The sequence below is a fragment of the Mastomys coucha genome, unplaced genomic scaffold (genome assembly GCF_008632895.1).
Source record: "Mastomys coucha isolate ucsf_1 unplaced genomic scaffold, UCSF_Mcou_1 pScaffold16, whole genome shotgun sequence".
Lineage (NCBI taxonomy): Eukaryota > Metazoa > Chordata > Mammalia > Rodentia > Muridae > Mastomys > Mastomys coucha.
The window spans coordinates 44,291,138-44,292,634 of record NW_022196898.1 but is presented as its reverse complement, the minus strand read 5'-3'; the positions used below and the strand labels follow the sequence as shown (position 1 = coordinate 44,292,634).

At 56.7% G+C, this 1,497-nt stretch overlaps 1 protein-coding gene across 1 annotated transcript in view; it reads right to left on the bottom strand.

The window, feature by feature from the left end:
• The window catches only part of Lix1l (limb and CNS expressed 1 like), a 24,298-nt gene extending 23,442 nt beyond the window's left edge, over window positions 1–856 (bottom strand). The window contains exon 1 of the mRNA XM_031374897.1: window positions 485–856. Coding sequence (XP_031230757.1) covers window positions 485–776 — 292 coding nt within the window. The 5' untranslated portion in view covers window positions 777–856. The remainder of the gene's footprint in view (window positions 1–484) is intronic.
• Between the last annotated feature and the right edge of the window lie 641 nt (window positions 857–1,497).

Genomic DNA, 1,497 nt, shown 5'->3' with positions numbered 1-1,497 from the left:
AGTCAGGGTTCATGAGATGAAGCACAGGGGTTTAGGAGATGAAGCACAGGGGTTCAGGAGATGGAGGACAGAAATTGCTGAGATCAGAGAGAGACGACAGAGAAGGGGAGGGATGAGAAATGCCCTGGGTCTGAGATAAAGGAGAGGATCCCACACAATAGAGGCCGGTTCTTAAAGGGAGAAGGACATTAAAATCTTAAGCCCACAGGAGTTCTGCAGCTGACAGAGAAAAAGTTGGGAAGCAAAGAGAATTGCATCTGAAAAAAAAAAGGAGTCCATGGAGAATGCATTAATAACTCACTCGTGTGTGTGTGTGTGTGTGTGTGTGTGTGTGTGTGTGTGTATCCCTAAGGAAACTACCCCAAAAGGAAATGCTCGCGAAGGCTGGACGCCAAGCGGAGACACTGTGAGGACGGTGGGAGCTGTGGGAGCCAGGCTCCTGCCTAGAGGGTGTCCCGCAGGAGGCCAGTCCCCGGACACTTACCTCGACCATAGCCCTGCGTGTGCTTGGCGAAGCTCCTTACCACCGCCTCCACCGCCTCGCGCAGCACCGCAGGACTCCCCGCGGCGCCGGGGGGCAGGGGCAGCCCGGGGGCCCCAGCTAGAAGCAGCGGAGGCGGGGGCGGGGCGGGGGGCGGCGGGGCGGGCGGCGGGCCCGCGGGGGGTGTGGCGGCGCTAGTCGGGGCCCCGGTCACCCCCGGCCGCAGCGCTCGCAAAGTGCCTCTCCCACCGACACCTACGCCGGGCTGCAGCCGCTGTGCTCGCAACGTCTCCATCCCGGCGGCCGGCGGAGCTGGGCCCCGGAACCTGCCAGCCTGGCGAGCTAACGGTCCCAGCTACCCCAGTGAGCAAGAGCCCAGGGATTGAGGGCGGTGCCGGGATCCAGCTGTCAGTCAAGAGCGGGCGGGACGAGCCAGACGCCATGCCAATCACTGGTGGAGAGGGAGGAAAGGGGTGGGCTCCTGAGCCACCTTAGGCAAATGATTGAGGAAGGAGGAGGCTGCGGGAACCAATTGAAAAAAAGAAAAGGCTAAATCGGCTAAGAGGGAGAGCTTCGGAGCATCTTTGGGAATCCTGTGGTAAGCGATAGAAATCCGGTCAGACCCCTGGGGCGGGGCTTGAAGGAAAAATAGGCCTGGATGCAAGGCTGAATAGAATTGTAGCTGGAGAGAATTCTTAAGGACCATTTCTCTGATCACTTTACTTTCTAGATGTAGATGCGGTTCAGAGAAGTGATGTAACTCGTCTCTAAGTTCATACACAATTGGTGATGGAGTGAAAACGGAGTATGGTGCTGACTTTAATGAGAACATGCTATGTAGTATACTTTAGTGCACTGCCTTATTTAATAACTGCAAGTACAAACCAGGTTTTATTTTACGAACAAGAAAAGTGGCCGGGTGGTGGTGGCGCACGCCTATAATCCCACCACTTGGGAGGCAGAGGTAGGGAGATTTCTGAGTTCGAGGCCAGCCTGGTCTACAGAGTGAGTTCCAG